The sequence below is a fragment of the Crocodylus siamensis genome, chromosome 13, assembly GCF_052110815.1.
Source record: "Crocodylus siamensis isolate JL-2025a chromosome 13, ASM5211081v1, whole genome shotgun sequence".
NCBI lineage: Eukaryota > Metazoa > Chordata > Crocodylia > Crocodylidae > Crocodylus > Crocodylus siamensis.
In genome coordinates, this window is record NC_143407.1 from 6,751,241 (window position 1) to 6,768,711 (window position 17,471).

Genomic DNA, 17,471 nt, shown 5'->3' on the forward strand with positions numbered 1-17,471 from the left:
CCTACCCACTGCTTCCTCCCTGTCTGATCTCCAGCCGGGTGCAGGGATTAGAGAGAGAAACAAAGACAGTGTTCTGAGCAGGTGCTTATGTTTTACCATTTACTCTTTAAGCAGAGAGATTTAGCCACCTTAAGCAACTGTACCACTTGCATAAACGCTGCTCATTCACGAGACAGATTGCTACACATTGCTAACTGGAAATCTGTGCAATTAGTACCATGGCAAGGGGAATTTTTTCTTTCCTTTGTAAAGTCAGCACTTGCCAGTCATCACGTTTGAAATACAAGCTGCTGTTAATTCACCAAAACGCCACAGAATTTATCATTCATAATATGCAAGCTCGTTGTAAATAAGGTACTTGCTTTGACCTGACTGGAAGTGGCCTGAGTGACATAAGAAAAATTAAAAAGCCAAAACATGAACTGCCTTTGAACAAGTAGTCATTTGAGTTATTACAAATACAGGAATCTCAGACAAACACACTAAAATACTAACTTCTGAACTTGCTGGTAAACCTTTTTTTTCCCTTCACATAGATATGAAATGTACAAATGTCAATGATACCGAAAAGTACTTGTAAAAAACACACAGATTTGTCTGCCACTTGAATAACGAGAGGCGAATTTTAAAATCATTTCCCAAGTTTTCTGTCCCATGCAAAAGTGTAATTGGATACAAGGCACCAAATTTAATGAATCATATAAAATTAGTTCACAAAGCTTTTTCAGTAGGCAAAACTCATCCCCATCCCACTCTCCAACTCCCCCCCCCACACACCCGCGCACGCACGCAGACACACACACACACACACACACACACACACACACACAATTTTCATTCTGCAATACTGTTGACCTCTCCTGTAGTCCATGCCGGGGCAGTTTGGGGGCAGCCAAAACCCACTTGCCTGTTGTCTTTCAATTGATAAATAACTGCATATGCAGAGCAGGGGACTTTACAATCAAAAAGCAGAGCTTCTACATAACAGAAACAACATTTGTGCTAGAAGCTTTGCTTTAAAGAAAAATAACCTCTGAGTGTGAGTCCATAGGACACAATTAATGCTTTCACCATTCCCAATTTTATTTCTATGCTCTAAAAACATGTCTGGAAGTTCTTACCTATCTGGAGGTGTTACCATCACCTGGAAAAGGATGACTAAGATGATGAAGGTTTGGTGCAAGTTAGCTGAATACACATTATTCAGTTTACTGCCATATTTATGACCACTTTTAAAGTCACCAGACCAAGACGGTGTTCTTGTCAGTAGTGAACAAAACAAAATCTTTGCTGTTCTTCAGTACTTTGCAGTGAAACTCTTCTTTGCCCGGTGCATAGTTCAAACCCGGCAATGCAGGTTAACAGTAACTTTCTGGGAAGCTGTTGTAATTAAAACTTGCTGGTGGGGTCAAGTTAGCCTAAAACAAATCTGCAGCAGACCTTGCGTTTAATCTGGCCATAATGTTGTGAATTAAGTCTCTTAAACGTCACGTATGGAATGAAATAAAGCCAATTTGCATAAGACTTAAAACATTAAGAAGGTGCTGGTAGCAACTCTCTCGGTAAAACTGCATATCTAGATCACCGTTAAGTCACTGATTAATTACAGCAGCTTCCTATGCTTTTGGGGCCTGTTCCACAAGGTACCAACCCTAGTCACCTTCAGGTGTTGCTCTGCATACATTTCAGGGGACTCACTCTGCAGGCTGGGTTCCTAGAGAGCCACAGGAGAGACTGAACAGTGATGACTGCTTTTTAATCTACCGCAGTGCTCTAACATTTTGGCCTAGCACCTGCTGCTGCTCCAAAGCCTCCAAATTCAAATTCAGTCACAGACATCCTTCTACATGCAAGCAGGGACCTCTTGCAAAGGGGCTTTTATCTAGCTGGTAAATTAACGCAAGGACAACTTGTTTAATGTGTCATTTAGCCAGTCATTTAAAAGAAAGGTTTAATTAGTCTGCTCCAACAGACCTTTGTCACTGAAAAAAAAAAAAACAGGTATATGCACGGGGCCAAATTCTGCTCCCATTTACACCAATTAAGGCTGTGATCCTGCTGGTATTTCCCAGGGGCTTACATTTACTCACATATCTGCGGTCTCGTTAAAGCCAATGGAGGCTACTTGCATGATTTAAGATGCACCAGGTACTTAAAAGTTTGCAGGATTGGGAATTAAATCCACAATAAGTCAACTGACATCAGCTGTGAATGAGCGGAATTGGACTGTCGGGATTAAGGAGGGACAAAGTTTGTCAAGATTCACTTAAGTGGGCTTCGCTGTAATTGCAAGCAAGATCTACGTTCATCTTATTGACCACAAGGTAACTTCCCATAAGAATTTCTGGCAACCCGGACACTATAAAACAGTGTACACCACAGTGGGAGCATTGGGCAATGCTTATATAAAGAAGCCTGCAGTAGACAAATATAAACCAAACAGCATAAAAAATGCTATACGCTATCGCTTCCAAATAAAAGCTAAATATTACAGAAACCTCACAGTGTTGGAAAAAGCAAGTTTACTTCAAAGTATAATTACTTCCTTCCCTACCAGGGTAGGTCATTTTTTCTGACTGCAATTTCTCCACATCTCAGCACTACTGGGCTCATGTCACGTGGAGAGGCCACTAATCTCAAAAGATGTCAGCAGCGAATGCTACTAATCTGCTTGGGAAATCTGATGCACTGAGAGCTAACGGTACACCTTCCTTCCAGCCTCCCTTCCCTCTCTGCTACCTACGCGATTCAAGTGACAACTTTATTACTACCTGAATTCAAATATTAATGCAACACACTCAGTCAAAAGATGAGCATTCATAGTGATAAGTCTAGGCTCACTGCAGTCACAACTGTAACGCTGCATTGTGTTTGCCTTTCTGTCAGACATTTTTATATAAACAGGGCTACATCAGCAAAGGTATTCAGAATTCGTCACTAGGGTCAGTCATAGTGAACCATGGATCTCCTGTTCAAGAGAAAAATGTAATCTCTCTCCCCTCCCCGCACTGAAAAGCCGATCCAATTTCATCTTAGAAGTTGGACAGACTTAGAAGGATAAATCAGTAAAATTTAGAAAATATCAACTTCCCCCTCCACCTCAAGAGGATTCAGAAGGCATAGTTAAGCAACATTTGAACTTTCTTATCTCTAATTTTCTTTTTAGATCCTTTTTAAAGGTACTAAGCACCTACATCTTGCTCTAGCAAAAATTCCATAATGCTGAAGCATACATCTCATCAACCCACTGAATGTTTTCTTTCTTACTTTTTCTTTTTTTTTTTTTTTTTTTTTTCAAATGAAGCTCAACTTACATTCACTGGACCAAATTCAGTTTCCACTGAATTCAATGGAGGTGCACCTTTTGACAGGGCCTCTTAATCTGTCCCATTATATTTTGAATGACAAATATCTGTTTTCATTTCCTGGTAGGGCAAAAAAAAAAAAAGAGAGTAACACAAAAAACCCCAATCCAAAACCTAGGAAATAAATGCACAGATAACTGTCAAGATGAATAAATAAAAAAGTCATATCCTCCCAACTCTGGTTACAGATAAGGCTTTTAAAAAAAAAATACATTTCATTTTATCAGCACCTACGTGATAGCCTCCAGTTGCTGTTACTCACTGGAGGCAAAGGGTACAATTCGGAAATGACATTTAACAGCAAGAAAACAGGCATTTTGTTGTAGGCTCAGAAGCAGCAGGTTGCTCAAAAATGCATGAAAGAGATTCCTGAACAACTTGAATTCCCAAGGACAGGGGAGACTCAGCAGGTCATTGAGAAAAATGCCTGAATCTCTGCTCTGGTGAAAGGAAAGGAGTTAATTGCCTGTCCTGCTGCATGAGTGGCTCCCTCCCCTCTGGCTGTCGAGAGTGATTACCAGCAACCTGAGACGAGAGCCTGTTTTGCCTGTTGGGGCAAGAGGTTAAGTGTTGTGATCGTGGCAGTGGCAACAGAAGGAAACTTACCCCACCACTCTCCAGAACAACAAGGGTCAGCTCTGCCAGGTGGTACATGTCTAATGGGCAAATGCTGACAAAAATACAAGGGGGTGGGGAAAGGAATAATGGTTTCAGGACTTCTTCACCTGGATGCTAAGCTGAAGTTGAAAGCACTCTGGGTGATTAAATGGCACCCTCACCATTTCCAAACAATCTAGATGGACTGCAGGGGAACAACTGAACCGCTCGCAAACATTTCTGTGATCCCAAAATCGGAGCGCAGACAGCAAAAGCCTCAAACCATCCGATGTTTGAAATGTGGTTCTGCTCCAGAAAGCGGCTACAAACAGCGCAGGGAGACCCCTGCGTTTGGAAATCGCTAGAAAGGCACCATGTCAAGCTCAGATTGTATGCACACATTTTGCAGCCCTGCAAAGGCACTGTGGGACCCGAAAGTCAAGCTGTGTGCAGGAAGGAAAGAACATTGGTACAAATACAAGATGGCCTGGCCCAAATTATACTCAGTCACACTGGTACAACCTCACTGCCTTCCTTGAGTTTGCAGAAGTAACGACAGAGAGCTGCTGACTAAAGCCCTGTTTATACACAAAAAGAATCCAGCTCATTTTCTTATAGCTGAAATGGCCCATGCAGTGGTATAATCAGCTCACACGGGCCAGGCCTACATTCACAACTGCTTATCGTACAGCAATACAGCGTACTCTGTTTAAATGCACGGCACTGGGGCTAGAAAAACACTTTGTACTTGCTTGATGGAGATGCGCTTATCCGAAGGTAACACATGCATTGCTCAGAGTACACAGCTTTGTCAGTGTTACAATATTAACAACCCCAAAACTTAACTAGCTCTCATCCTTTTCAAAGCTTCTAGCTGCAGCCTTTTGAAAGGCACTTCCCCGTCGCCATTTCTGGAGCCAATTAATATGCAATTAACCAGAGTAAAATGATTTTACAAATTAGAAAGGGATCTGAAATACTGTCTGTGCTCAAGTAATTTCAACACATAACCAAGATGCAAATACTGGACATTTGCTATAATGCAAGCAACAGGAAGAACAACATGGGGCCTTTAATATGCCTTTAAATGAATTATGCAATGATCCAACATGCATAAAAGTCGAGCACACTGTACTGGTAAAGTGCTCTTAGCATGGATACAGCTTATATGCTCAAAACCGTGCTTTTCCTGGTATAACTTATTCTGCAGCTATAACCCCATGCCCTGAGCAAAATAAGCTATATTTGTAATACTGGAATTTTGCCAATAAGCTGCACCCATGCTCACAGCGTTTGCTGGCTCAGCTGTGCCGGTCAGGGATCACACTTCTTGATACCCCTGACTGATACAGGGGTGGGCTGGCAGAATTGCGTAGCATAGACATGGCCTTATTTTAATTTAGCGTAAACATCATCTTTATTTTGTTTTTAAAGCTGTCAGCAGATACAAGTCTGAACGTGCAGGGGCGGATCTGGTCAAACAAAATGTTCCATTTTTATGCAACCCCTTTCTAGAGCAGAACCACTTCTGTTATACTGCGTGTTGCAAACCGGAAAAAGTAAACTGGCAAGTCAATTCAGCCTACGCAAAACTGTCAAGATGTAGTCAAATGCTACGCTTGGGCCCCACCAGTACCCAGAAAATGACCTGTTGCTGTCAATGGGCCTTAGTGACTCTTCAGCAAGAGTGGCTTTTACCACAGTTGGGCCCCATCTACTGTAGATACCGTAGGAGCAGTTGGATAAGCAAGTCACACTTTGAGCCATAATTCACAACAAGGTTAAAGAGGTTCTACCATACCTGTGCATTTCTTTTGGAGGTTCATCAGCATTCCCCACGCGGGAATGCAGTGTAATTAGGAGCTGGTTTGATGATTTTGTATCCTTGTTGAACACAATGGGCTGCCATTACTTTGATGCGCCTTATTTAATTTTTTTGCAATATAAGATTCACGATACTAGGCACCTGAAGTGGTTTCTCTTGTTCCGAGGAGAGCATGGTTTACCGATACCTTTTAACGATGAAGATTCTGTTTACAATCTTACGTGACAGAATTACACAGCCAGACGCACGCTCTTCCAGACCTTGGGTGGCCAACGATGCTCTGACCTGTTCCTGCAGTAAGCCTTCATTCCTACAAAGAGGAAAGATGTGAACACCAATGGTTTAAAATAACTGAGACTGTCGATTGAGTTACTGATGCTTCCCGTCACGGGAATGTCAGTCTTCTGTCCTTATCGCTGTTTTTGGACGGCACCTGAGCTTGGAGTTGTGTTTCTGAGATTCCTGCTTTGCCCTGCACTGTTCTTTGAGTGTAAAAAAGAATGTAGGCCTGGGTTTTGCACACCTCCTCCACACTACATACATTCAGTTTGGAGTCATTGCAGTGGACCCAAAAACCTATGAACCAAAGGGAGAAAGAGACTATTAGTAACTGGCCCTCCATTATGTTGCTTGCTTTGAAGGACTGTTCATAAGCGACATCCACAAGAAAAGGAAACGGGGGATAGAGGAGCACTTTCTTAAATTTACAGGCACTTTAGGAAGAACCTCCAGGTAATCAGATGCTTGTAGCATTTCCACGGTATTAACCCAGTTGACATTACATAGTTGTGCTGTGATTTGATTTTAAGAGTACATCATAAAACCTCCTCAACACAACTTTCAAGAGGAAAGAGAGAATTCCTCCTCATTCCACAGTAAACTGGAGGGCGATGACATAGCTGTGAAAAGCCCTGTGGATGTGACTCACGAATAGTCCCCCTCCCCATTTCTAAACATCCTCTGTACATCTTATCACCCCAAAAGTAATCAGACAGCTGCCCAGCACGAGCAGCAGCATAGCATTACAGAGCCCAGGAAAACGAAACACACACCATGTTAAGAGCAAGCAATAAAGACATCCTGACAGGCTACAAGGGAGGGGAAGGAAAAGCAGTCTTTGGTCTTTAAACAAACCCACACAAAAAAAGACAACATGCTTTTAGAAATAAGCTCTGGGAATCAAGCTATGAAATGGCAGGAAACTTGATTCAGAACAACTCTGACTGTAAATCTTATCTTTACAATGTACTAGGTCTATGGAACAAAATATTGACAGACTTAAGATCTGTTTCCCCAGTAATAAGGCACACGCACCTCCCTCTGTGTTGTAGCAATATGCTGTGTAGTGTCCTGAGCCAAACCCTTTCCCATGATGCATCACCACAGCGGAGAGGTCATAGACAAAGGTCTCTTTGTCAAGAGAGGAGAGAGAGTCCCTGCAGCAGTAAGGTTCCATGTTTAATACCTGGTCAAAGAGGACATGGACCCCAATCTTCTCACGGTGATTACGTCCAGACCACCTGCAACACAAATCCTTGCCATCAACACAAATCTCTACTGGGCATGCAGGGGCTCTCGCTCTCACTCTGAAGTCTTATCCTCTTTATAATTTATTTCACGTGAAAGAGGTGCTGGTCCCAGTACTAAAGGGAAGATGCGCACTACAGTTAAAGCATTTCTGCGACTCGGAACAGCCATTCACAAGGCACTCACCAAAATGTGTGCGAGCACCACTTGCAAAACCCAGTCGCTAAAAAACCCTTCCTAAAACAGGAAGCGCGTTATTCTGCATCTTCCCTATAACAATTACACAGAGATGTGTTACTCTGGAGGCACTTTTTCTAGCATCTGCCATGATGGGAAGCCAACGCAAAAACAATACATCAGTACATACATAGTCGGCACTGTGATCCAGAAATGGTATTGTGGCAAGACCTGAACTCTGATAAGCTCCTCGTCTAAAAACCTACCACTGTGATTCCAAGTAAGATGCCTCACCTGAATCGTTTAAGGTGCAGCCGGAGGACCTGAGGTAGTCTGTAGATCATTAACTGCTTTTTAGCTTCGCTCAGAACAAGAGGTTTAGGAGAAGACTTCCGCCGTTTGCCTATGAAAAGTTTAAGTAAGGCACAAAATGTTAATTGAGCTGAAAGCTGTCTTTGAAAGGGGAAGCCACATATCACAGACTTCCTAGTGTCAAGAGTTCAGCTCACAGCCATGAAGCTTTGCAAGTGAAATACATACACAACGGCGAGAGATACAGCAGGGGAAACGTTGCGTACAACCTATGTATGCAACTTTCAAAGAGGCTGTTTAAAAAAAAAATTATATACACACACGTAAATGGATTTGGTGCAACGGGAAACCACAAGTTTTAAAATACTCACAGCTTTGCATTTTACGCTGCTTATTGTACAGTTTCAAGCCATTTCTGCTAACATTTTGCACTGGAGAGTACTGCACTGCTGAGAAGAGAGGACGGATTACAGAAGCTGGGAGACCTAATTTCAATGCTGAATAATGCTGAAAAAATTACAGAAAAGGGGGGCACATTTACGCAGTGCCATGATTGTACTATGTCTGGAGCCTTACAGACAGATAAAGAGCATTCCTGTGCTGCTAGGATGAGTTATGATAGGACTCAGCAAGAAATTTCACCAAATATTGGGAGGAAAAAGATAAGAATTATCACAGTAAGATCATGTAGTTATTTGGGTTGTAGCAGTGTGCTTATCTTGAATTTTTTTCCATTTGTTAGAGAGGGAAACTAACTGTAGAATGGAACGGTGGCTTAAAATGAGTCACAGAAAGAAGGCGAAGGCGTGCTGATAGATCAGTGCTGGTGTCTGAAGTGTAGGGGTCCACAAAGAAATAGTGGAGAGAACGGTGGGAAAATAAAAAGGGTAGTGAAAATGTAAAGGTTTGGCAAAGCAATGGAAAGTGGAAGCCCTTCAGTTCTCACCTCCACGAAGACCACCCATTGCCAACAACTACATTTTTATTTGCTAATTAAATAACACTTTACTCCCTGTTGGGAATGCAAAAATTAAGAGATGACTCCTCACAAAGCCTTCCTTCTGGTGCCAGCAGACTACTGAAACCTCACTTTGCTGTAGTGTTATTTCTGCCATAAAAGAGTAATACAATAAAATATTTTTTCTAGCTGGAGTAATTTGTTATAACGCCACTGCAGAGTCCAGATTACAATACAATGAAGGTGTCACAATCAGTGCTTTGAGAGTAATTAAAGCATTTTAGGAATGAACAGTAAAACACTCAAAAGAATTCTATGCCTCTATTTACATGCCACCAACTAGCGTGGGTTTTTTATTTAAGTATACAACAATCCCATTAAATCACGCAGAAGTTGTTTACTTAGTCAGGGGAGAACAAAGTCTTAACACGCTACAATCAGTAACTATTCTTTGCGCTTCACCATAAACAGGTTTGAACTGAACTACAATGGAGGGTCAACTCTTGGTGATTTCCTGTTCACTTTTACTTGTTCATTACGGCAAAACTTCTGATGCCTTCACTACAGCGGGGCCTTATGAAAACAAGGATGTAAGACTTTGGATCTAACCGAGTAATGTTAAATTATGCAAGCTTCATCATCTCTCCTTGCGTGCTATTCATTAATCCTTCTAGAAAGCTACGTCTCATGCTTGCTGTAAAACAGCAAAAACCCAAGGTAAACGCCTTTCCTGTTGGTGCATTGTCTTCCTATTTAAGCAAGTTGCTGACAAACTGAGGCACCTATAGTTTCACTGCATGGCAGAGGAAGATAATGGCTACTCTGACGAATAAAAGGATCCATCAAAAACACGCATGCCCACCAGAGAAAGCAAGGGTCCTAAAATAAATGCTTCGGCTTTTTTTGTGGGCATTTTAGAAACTAATGGCAATTTTTAAATACAAGCATTCTGTGTGCAATACTCATTTAGTGGACCACATCACTTCTCTATGTAACTGTAGGTGATGGGCAAGTTTGACAATGCCGCCATCAGGTGTAATGTTCCACTGTTACGGACATGCAGCCATCTGAAATGCCCTCGTACATAGGGAACACAGATACTGCTCAACAGACCTTATGAACCCTAGCCTTCAACAGGGAAAGACCGTCAGTCATTTAGGGACCATGCAACACCCTGCAAAATCCATTCCTGCTTTTACATTTTTATTTTGACCTCCATCAGCATATCAGCTTGCAAAATATGGATATCCTGGCACTATATTCTACCAGCTTGCTACCTGGACCCGTTCACCAGACCACACGGATAAAACGAGCAACCCCTGTGATTCAGTAGCTTAAAAAAAACTTGTGTAATAGAAGTTGAGATGAGAGCTCCCAGCCTGAACGGGCAGAATGAAGGTGTGGCTGCATGAAGAAAGGTAATTCCAGGCCATAAGCTTTATTTTCAAATTATGAATAGCACAATGAAGGGGGGGGGGGGGGGAGTCTCCTAGACCTACTCGAGACCACCAACCTCTCCAGCGAACGCAGAACACAGCTACAGAGCAGAAAATGGACAGGTGGCAGCCAGGGCTCTCTGTAAGAAATGTACCCGATAACCAGATTCCACTGCACCAGTTCAGAACAGATGGACTGCCGCTCCCCTTTATCACTTCTGACAGACAGTGCCATCAATAATTTTTGGCATCTAGAGGAAGGACTGCTGCCTCCCACCGTGACTTCCTTTCTTCAGTTAATGCTTCCTCATCCAAATTACCTGGAAACTGCATTATTGGCAAACTTTAGGTCGGCACAAACAAGAACAGCAGAATACAGGGCAAAGAAGAAAGCCAAATTAAATATATAGCGATCATTTTTTTGTGAAGGATCCCAGCCAATTTTTTTCTCTGATAAAATTAGGTCCTTTTTTGCTTACAGAATATCCACAAGCAGATGGCAATTTCTCAAACTTGCTATTTGAAAGCATTTGATAAAGGAAAGTTACAGCTGTGGAGACAAAAACACTGACGCTTAGAATACCGGAAGGAGGCATGGTAAAAAGATTACACTACAACTCGCTACGACTACATAAAACACACTCTAAGCAGGCTCCCAAGCCTTTCCATCTTGCAGGACATTACGCTTATCCCCTAGCTGGGACAGAATCAGGGAAAAGTAGGGCTGGAAGGGACTTCAGCAGGTCATCTAGCCCAAGACAGCATCATCTCAAACCAAACCACTCTAAAGGAGTGTTCACCTACCCCAATTGTCCTCAACCTCAGATTCAAAGCTCCCCCCGCTGGACTTGAGGTACACCTCTTAGCTTTTACTTATATTTCGACCATAGAAAAACAATAGAACAATCCTCCCGTTGCAAAAAAACTCAAGATCACACCAGGTCAGAATGTTTTTGATACTATGGATTCTTCTTTGCTAGCTCAGAGTTTATCTGGTGAATTATATGTAGGTATTTGCACACCTAACAGCAACTCATACTGAGTAGCACCCTTGCGGCACCCTGCTTGAGAATCATTGGCATATCCTATTCTTAAAGCTGCGTGACTGCCTTGTGCATCCTTCTTGTGCAACTACCAAGCACAATACCCCAAAACATCAAGAACACTACTTGCCACAGGTAAAGGAGAGGGATGAGGCACTGTCAATGTCCTGCCACAGCAAGAACAGGTCTGTTAAAACACACGAGAGATCCAAGGAAGAGGACTCTGCCCCTCTCTGCAGAGGAAGTCATAACCCACCACAGTTCATGGCGATCTGACTGTAGTGTAAAATTCCTTCCTGATCTTAAACGTAGTGAATGGTCTGGCCCTGACTGGATGAACAAGACCAGAGGAACAAGGCTGGCTTGTGCCATCTCAGCCTTCTGGTGGGAGAGGCAAAAGTGAAAAAAAAAAAAAAGAACATATATTCTACAACAAAAATCCTCACAAGCTATTTAGTGCAGCAGAGGAAGCAACTGAATAAAGAAAATCACAGCAGGAAACAGCAGGGGACAAAATGAGTCCTTAGTGAAGTGTATAAATTGTGAGGGTAAAGAATGGAAAAGAGCAACCCATCAGTTTGGGAGAGGTGCACAAACAGTGCAGAAACCACGAACAGGAAGAACACTAACTCAGCAGTGGTGAGGAAGGGTGCGGTTTTCACGTTATGCACACACCACGCGTCCTCCCCCTCTAAGCACCAGCATATGTTTCTTACCCGAACAGCGGACAGTGTTTCTAAGCTGCAAGGAAAAGCATCAGCACTTCACTTACTGTTGCACTGGTCGCATGCATATATCCTCCCTTCCAGAGCTTCAGTTTCTGTGAACTTGGCCAACATTTCTGTCAGCATGCACTCTGTCTGGTTTACAGGGACCACCCCTTTCTCAATAGAGTGATAACGTTCAGGAAATTCCAGGGAAAGATCCCAGAAGGGCTCAACGGTGTTGGATTTATAGTTGCATGTTATACAGGTGACCTGGAAAGGAAAGGTTTATACACACAAATGAGGGTACGTATACACATCTACAAGAGAGACATTCATATTCAGATGACTCAAAGAACAGGACAGCTAATGCTCAAGAGGCAGTGCACTTTGGTGGATACAGTCCAGCTGCCAAGAGAAATGGGGTCTGACAGCTAATTATGTGACCCTAGGCACAAAAAAAAAAAAAAAAAAAAAAAAAAAATCAAAAAACTTTTCTGTCCCCATTTCCCCCATGCAGGATACTTACCTCTCCATGAGCTCCTCTGAGGAAAACTGTCACGTAACTGTGAAACTACTACATCCCTCCAAAATACTTTCGAACTATATTCTAGTATGGAGACTTCATACTAGCGCTCGGGGTCCAATACTTCTCCCACCATTTCTTCAGTTTGTCTGCTTAAGTAGCAAACCCTGTCTACAGTCACCTTCATTGTTCTGCTCATTTCAGTTCCTGCATCACATGCCGCTCCTGCAATTTACTTATGCTCCCGGGACGATAAGGGTGAAAAGGGGCAACTCAAAACGCACAGGGTTCCTCCTGTCCTGCGAGATGGTGCTGATCTCCTCTCTGCTAAGAGATACGAAGCAGAGCTTGCTGCCTTGACCTCAGGAAAGACACTGCACCTTAAGTTCACCTGTCTACACAAGACATAATCCCTACTTCATATGTAACATTTAACCTACTAAAGTTTGTAAAGCATTTGGGCTGGGGGGAGGGTGCAGCAGAGGGATGGGAGGTCTTGGATGAGATCTGCTACGTGTGAACAAAAGCTATACAGGCCTCCGATCAGAACAAGCATCTTGGCAGAATAAGCATACCAGGCTACTGGAAAACAGCATAAAAGGTTCCGAATAAGGTGCACTGACATTTAGCACCCCAGAGAGCAGGTACCAGATGCCTTAACTAGGAGTTCGGACAGAATACACCACCAGCGAAGAGCTAGAATGACGCGTCTCAACAAAGAACCTTTAGTCAAAAAGCGTATGACGTGTACATGGGCAGACGTCGTCAAAGTTAACTGCAATTTTAAATTAACTGTGGTCATCCACAAAAATCCTCTTTAAACAAGGAACTGAAAGTGCTCTTCTTCAGTATGCGCCTAGATGCCCGTTAACAAATTCAGGGTACCTAGCACAGGAAGAAGCACTACACAAGTAATACGCAAGACTGCACACAACATTATTGCTGTCCAATCCTGCAGAGTGTCAAGTGTCTCTTGCAAGGTGTGAGCACTTTTAATGACCTTTGAAGTCAATGGTGATTGAGGGCCTGCAGAGGCACTCAGCAACTCTCAGAGTCAAATCCTCGAGGAGTAACATGGTTTACTCAAGGGGAAAAATATATACCCAAGGGACCAAACGTTACGAGATGCTGAGCTCTTGCGACTCCCACAGAAACCACAGAATTGTGGGTAGTCAGCACACTGCGGGCTCAATCGCAATGCCTGCAAATAATTTTTAATAAGCTCTGTTCTTTATGAGACAAGACGACTGGATTCTCTGTCCCTCATGCCACAATTTTTGAGCACAGAAAGCAAACAAAGAAAAGGCTAAACTAATTAAAAAGATACGTTATAAGAACAAAAGGTAACTTACACCAGGGTTGAGAACTTGTACACTGCGTGCAAATGTCAACTTGAAGTGATAAAGGACCTCTAAATTATCATTGCATTCGATGAGGGATGTGTGCCGAAAATGCCAACAGGACTACTGCATGGTGCCATAACAAGTTCTGCCCTCGTTATGTACACCTACCTAAGTCCTGTTGAATATCCGGTGGTTCGACAGAAAAGAAAACCTCTGCTCCCTGGCACTGTGAGAGCAGTGGTTGGTTTCAGTGCATACCTGACTGAGCAGCTGCCCATGAAAAATGGTATTCACCACTTTCAGGACCTGCTTGGTGAGCTTCCTTTGTGAGAAAGGGATGAGGATCCTGCGCTTCGTCCCTTCAGACTCCAGCTCCTGCTGCACTTTGTCCAACAGCTCACAAAGAAATTCCTGAGCGTCCTGCTGATCGTAACCTCGAAATGCTGGAATCAAACTCCACACAGAGTGCAGCATGGCAAATGGAGACACTAATGCCCACTTCCCAGACCACATTACTCTGAAGAGGGTGTGCAGTTCGTGACAGAGAGAGATGTGCTTTGAACTTGGTTCCTTGGGCTGTATGAGTTCCAAACTCCTGCTAATTGAGGACCCACCATTTAAGCCTACTGGCAAGCTTTGCCTGCCACACGACCCCGTTTTGTCACTCTTCCCCGACTCAGTAGCAGCAGATCCGTTTGCCAACTTGCCAGACGTTCTAGACTTCCCGTTCACGGTTTTGGCCAAGAGTTCTTCAGTTTCACAGAGGTCAAGTGTCAAAAAACATTCTCTAAATTTCTGGAGGTGGCTTAGCACTTGCAGAATAGAGTTCATGTAGCATGTATTTCCAAGGTTCCTTAAACCAGTCACACCCGGAGTCATAAGGGGCTTGCGCCGGATGGAATAAAACTGTTTGAATTTGCTGCTCTGCACTCTCCTTGAGGTAGGGGAAGCTGTTGCCATCTCTCTGAATTTCCTTGGAATCAAGTTCTCTCTGTGAACATGAGACAACAGCCGTGCGCTCTTTCTGGGAGGGGTGTTTGCCAGCTCCTCCAGAAGCCGCCGTTTCATCTCTTGTCGTCGCTGCCTGGCTGCTTCCTTCTTCTTCTCCAGTTCCTCCATTCGTTTCTTTTGTTCTAGTTTCAACTGGCCTCTCGAACTCTTATCAAACCAGGTCCGCAGCGCTTTTGCTAGCAAGGACTGCCGCCTGTGCCAGAGAGCAGTGAGCATCTGAGGCTGTCCCTGAGGGGTCCTTTGATGGCTGCATACGTCCTCCCCCAAAGCCATTGATCGCAATGTCCTACCACTTCTTGTTGATGGATCATGCTTTTGACTTCTAATTGCTGACAGAGAGCTTCTTAGCAACTTCAAATCACCCTCGGGATTATCATTCAAGACATAGTCTTCACAAAGGTAACAAAACACATAGAGATCGTTAACTTCCATTGCCAGCGGGTGTCTGGTTTCTTCAAAGTGTTTAAGTGCATGTTCCTCAATGTACCTTCCACAGGCCACATGGGAGCATTTCAGACATGCCCATATCGACTCTGTTGTCTTGCAGTCCATGCAGTGCCACTTCTGGGGGTTCAGGATAGAATGATCTTGGGCGAGTCGTAGCCGCCCAACATGTTTGCATCTATCCATGTCTTACAGAAGTCTCCACTGCTTTAACCTTGAAGGGTAAAGGAGAAAAAAAAAAAAAAAAAGGACCTTAGAACCATCGCACATATTTAAATCCATCTCTTTTGTCCAAGACAGAAAGCAGGCCTAAAGAGATACAGGCATGTCATGTCTTGTCAAGTCCAATTACATTATTTCCTTTCATAGACTTTATTACTGGGCACTTTTAAAAGCAGTTTTTAGTACCAGATCCAGACTTGACAAGCTCCAAAGAATGAAGCTCTCTGCCTGCCTACTGAAGACAGTTCAGACAGGGACAGTGGAACATGCCAATGTGTTTCACCTGCCCTGGGTGGAATCACTTCCAAGAGGGAAGAGAGGAATTCAGCCCATGTACTTATTTGAGCTTTAGCTATGCTCTTGGAATTGATGAGCTTAAGGCTAATTTTGATGGTGGTTTTGTAACTAGAACTTCTGTTTGCTGGAAACTGGACCTAGATTGTGGAAATTATTGCAGAGAAACCATACAGATGCTAGCTAACAGCTGCGACCAACCTGTGCTGTGCTGGATTGGTAAAGAGTCTGCGCATCCCACTGTCAATCTCTTGAATTCTTCATTCATTTTCCTACATTACACATTTTCCCCACCAGACAAAAGGTTTGATAAAACGAGCATTTACAAATGAAATGCAGTCACTGCATTTCTAGCAGGTCTCAGGTAATTTGCACAGTTGTACTACACAACCTGCACGTCACTGATGTCAACTCAGATTTGGTTTTGGCTTTCGGCTTTTTCACCGAGTACTCCACAGCAAATCCCTATAAGGAAGATTTACAAGCAAGCTGGGTCACAAACTGGCAGCTCAGCTTATGAAAGCCACAGGAAAAATCATCAGCTGGTGGAAATGGTCACAGATCTATTGATTTTAATAGGGCTACATCAATATATGCCAGGTAAGAGTCTGCCTCTATTTCCTCAACCAAGGTCAACGTTTTAAAACGTGCATGTTACAACCAAATCAGCACACGCATTTCAGGTAATAAAAAAAAAAAAAAAAAAATAAGCATTCTGTCATAATGCACAAATTAAGTCCGCACACAAAAGAGGAGACAACAAATTTACTCAGTTTTTAAATCCTGGGTGAAGAAAATGCAAAGTAGTTCTAGACAACCAAGTGTTTCCTCATGTGTTCCACATCTGTATAATTTCATGTGTACTATTCAATTATATTCTAATCACACACAGCCACAGAGTTCTTAATACTAGCAAAACTGTTCCTTTATACACTTCATGCAAAGATCAGACGCATGGAACAGTGGAAAAAAAAATAAATTAAATAAAAATTAAAAAACCAAACAAACCACAGGACGAAGATGCATCAGCCAGATGCAAACATGCATACGTATGTGATTCAGTACTCACTGAGTCATGTTTAAACATTCTTTTTTTCGCAACTCAGTGACCAAAGCATGGAACATCCCCATTTTAGCCAAAGGAGCCCTGGCAGTTCTTCGAGAAATTAATTACTACTTAGATCTTCATCACATAAAGGCAGCACAGCTTCAAAGCCCTAGAGAGAGAAAAAAAATATTCCTGTGATACATGTAAACAAAGTAAAAAACCTAGCAGAGCTGCTTTACAACACAATTAATCCCCTCAACGTAAGAGCGTCTGCGGAGAACACATTCATAATAGGGAACAGAATTAGCTGGAAGCCATGACATTAATGCACCTAACAACCCAAATACATGGCTGTGAAGAAATGTCAAATGGAAAAGGGCAGACTGGAATTTCATTTTTCTGATTTCATTTTCTGATAATCTATAAATCTGCTGATCACGCATAGCCTCTTCATTATAGGTCTTTCATAGTGGATGACCTGCCATATGGCAAAGTAAAATCTGAACAGGAAAACCGAGCAAAAATGTGCACCTCCTGTGATCACTTTGAATTTGACTTCACAGGAGATATTTTCAGAGTGGAGGGGCATGGATTCTGTTCTGAATGAAACTCCATTTACTACATGATTTTTATAGCAAC

The 17,471-nt window shown here is 42.8% G+C and overlaps 2 protein-coding genes across 6 annotated transcripts in view; both read right to left on the reverse strand.

The window, feature by feature from the left end:
* The window catches only part of LOC149853782 (uncharacterized), a 33,579-nt gene extending 27,459 nt beyond the window's left edge, over window positions 1-6,120 (reverse strand). Inside the window, exon 1 of the mRNA XM_090026645.1 lies at window positions 5,764-6,120. The gene's annotated coding sequence lies outside the window, so the exon portion shown is untranslated. The remainder of the gene's footprint in view (window positions 1-5,763) is intronic.
* USP49 (ubiquitin specific peptidase 49) overlaps window positions 3,255-17,471 on the reverse strand; it is a 45,012-nt gene continuing 30,795 nt past the window's right edge. For 2 of the 5 annotated variants that reach the window (XM_090026632.1, XM_090026631.1), the window contains exons 2-7: window positions 16,854-17,001; window positions 14,072-15,482; window positions 12,013-12,217; window positions 7,786-7,894; window positions 7,102-7,307; window positions 3,255-6,363 (exon numbers count right to left, since the gene is read on the reverse strand). In XM_090026632.1, coding sequence (XP_089882758.1) covers window positions 6,173-6,363; window positions 7,102-7,307; window positions 7,786-7,894; window positions 12,013-12,217; window positions 14,072-15,454 — 2,094 coding nt within the window. In that variant the 5' untranslated portion in view covers window positions 15,455-15,482; window positions 16,854-17,001 and the 3' untranslated portion in view covers window positions 3,255-6,172. The remainder of the gene's footprint in view (window positions 6,364-7,101; window positions 7,308-7,785; window positions 7,895-12,012; window positions 12,218-14,071; window positions 15,483-16,853; window positions 17,002-17,471) is intronic. The other 3 variants (XM_090026633.1, XM_090026634.1, XM_090026635.1) reach the window with 3 other exon arrangements.